This window comes from Trypanosoma theileri (genome assembly GCF_002087225.1).
Source record: "Trypanosoma theileri isolate Edinburgh chromosome Unknown TM35_Tth_96_V1, whole genome shotgun sequence".
Taxonomy (NCBI): Eukaryota; Euglenozoa; class Kinetoplastea; order Trypanosomatida; family Trypanosomatidae; genus Trypanosoma; species Trypanosoma theileri.
In genome coordinates, this window is record NW_021639938.1 from 2,867 (window position 1) to 4,195 (window position 1,329).

At 45.7% G+C, this 1,329-nt stretch overlaps 1 protein-coding gene across 1 annotated transcript; it reads left to right on the forward strand.

Moving 5' to 3' along the window:
* Positions 1 to 400: 400 nt before the first annotated feature.
* TM35_000961000 (uncharacterized protein) lies at positions 401 to 1,327 on the forward strand (the record flags this gene model as incomplete). Its single annotated transcript, XM_029031549.1, has 1 exon — positions 401 to 1,327. A coding segment is annotated over one exon (927 nt), but the record flags the coding sequence as incomplete, so codon positions are not given.
* Positions 1,328 to 1,329: the final 2 nt, after the last annotated feature.

Here is a 1,329-nt window from a genome sequence, read left to right on the forward strand (position 1 = left end):
AATAATAATAGCAGATGAATTTATATTTATAATTGCGTATATATACAAATATAGACTTACACCCATAGTTGGTGTATATTTCTGTGTGTTAACTGGGCACGTGGGGCTAATATTTAATATCTGTTTTCTTTGCTTGATGATGTTTTTGGGTGGTTCAGCCTTTTTTGAGATATTTGTGAGTATGGGATTTTTTTTTTGTTTCCTACTCTTACTGAGGTTATTCCACTGTATTGCATTTGTTAACTGGTAGGTTTTACGTTTCACGATGTGAGTTTCCATAGTGGTAATCGATGTGTGTGTCCTAACATGTTTGATACTTCATTTATTTTCTTTTTTTGTTTTTTGATTGTCTTTCTTTCTAGATCAGTGTTTTTACGTGAAACAAACTATTGTCTCTCTCATGATGATAATGATGGGTCGTGTGATGTGTGTGTTGGCCGTTGTGCTGTGCTGCGCCTGCGGGTATACCATGGCGGCTGCTGCTGCTGTTGATAATGACAGTCCCAGTGGCCGTGGTGTATCCCGTGGGGCTGTGGAGGTGTCGTGCGGGGCCGGCGGTGCGCTGCGTGTACGCCCCGCTGCTGAGAGCGAGTGGCTTACATGCGGTGCGGGCAGCCGTGTGTCTGCATGTGGGAAGTACGCAGACCTCTGCAGCCAGCGTACCGCAAGAACAGCAACAACAACAACTACTACTACTAATGGACAACCAAAGGCGGTGATGGCGAATGGAGATAGTCATGATTCTGTTGATCGAAGTTCAGGGATACGTGATCATTCGGATTGGGAGGGTTTTCCTCTTCCTTCAGAGAGTGAGAGGAAAGAAAAAATGAAAGAGAAGTGTAAGCCGGACTCCATCCACGAAGTTGTAGTTGAAGGAATAAAATGTTCGGTGTGGTTAAAATCTCAAAAGGTGGAGGAAGCAAGGAAACGTGTACACAGTACAGCAGAACGTGCGGGGAGCGAAGGCGCAGCAATAAGAAGTGATGTTCAAGAGGTACAAGTCGGACGCCCTGCTGATGAAATTCCACATCGAGACTCTGACAGCAGCGACCACAATGATGGTACATTAAGGTCCCCAGAGGACTCATCAGCGCCTCAGGGTTCATCTGGGACTTCTTCTCATTCTGACACCAGCATTACCGCCGCACAAGAAGTCTCTGCTTCCAGCGTAGAAACACCAGCAGTTACCAGCACAAACATCCAAACTCAAGGTTCTACTGCAGAGAGCAGTACAACCGCAACACCTTCCACTAACATGAGTACAGGTAACAGTGCTGCTGAAGAAACCACGGGTGTGATTGAGCCAGCAGACTCACAAGAAACCAATTC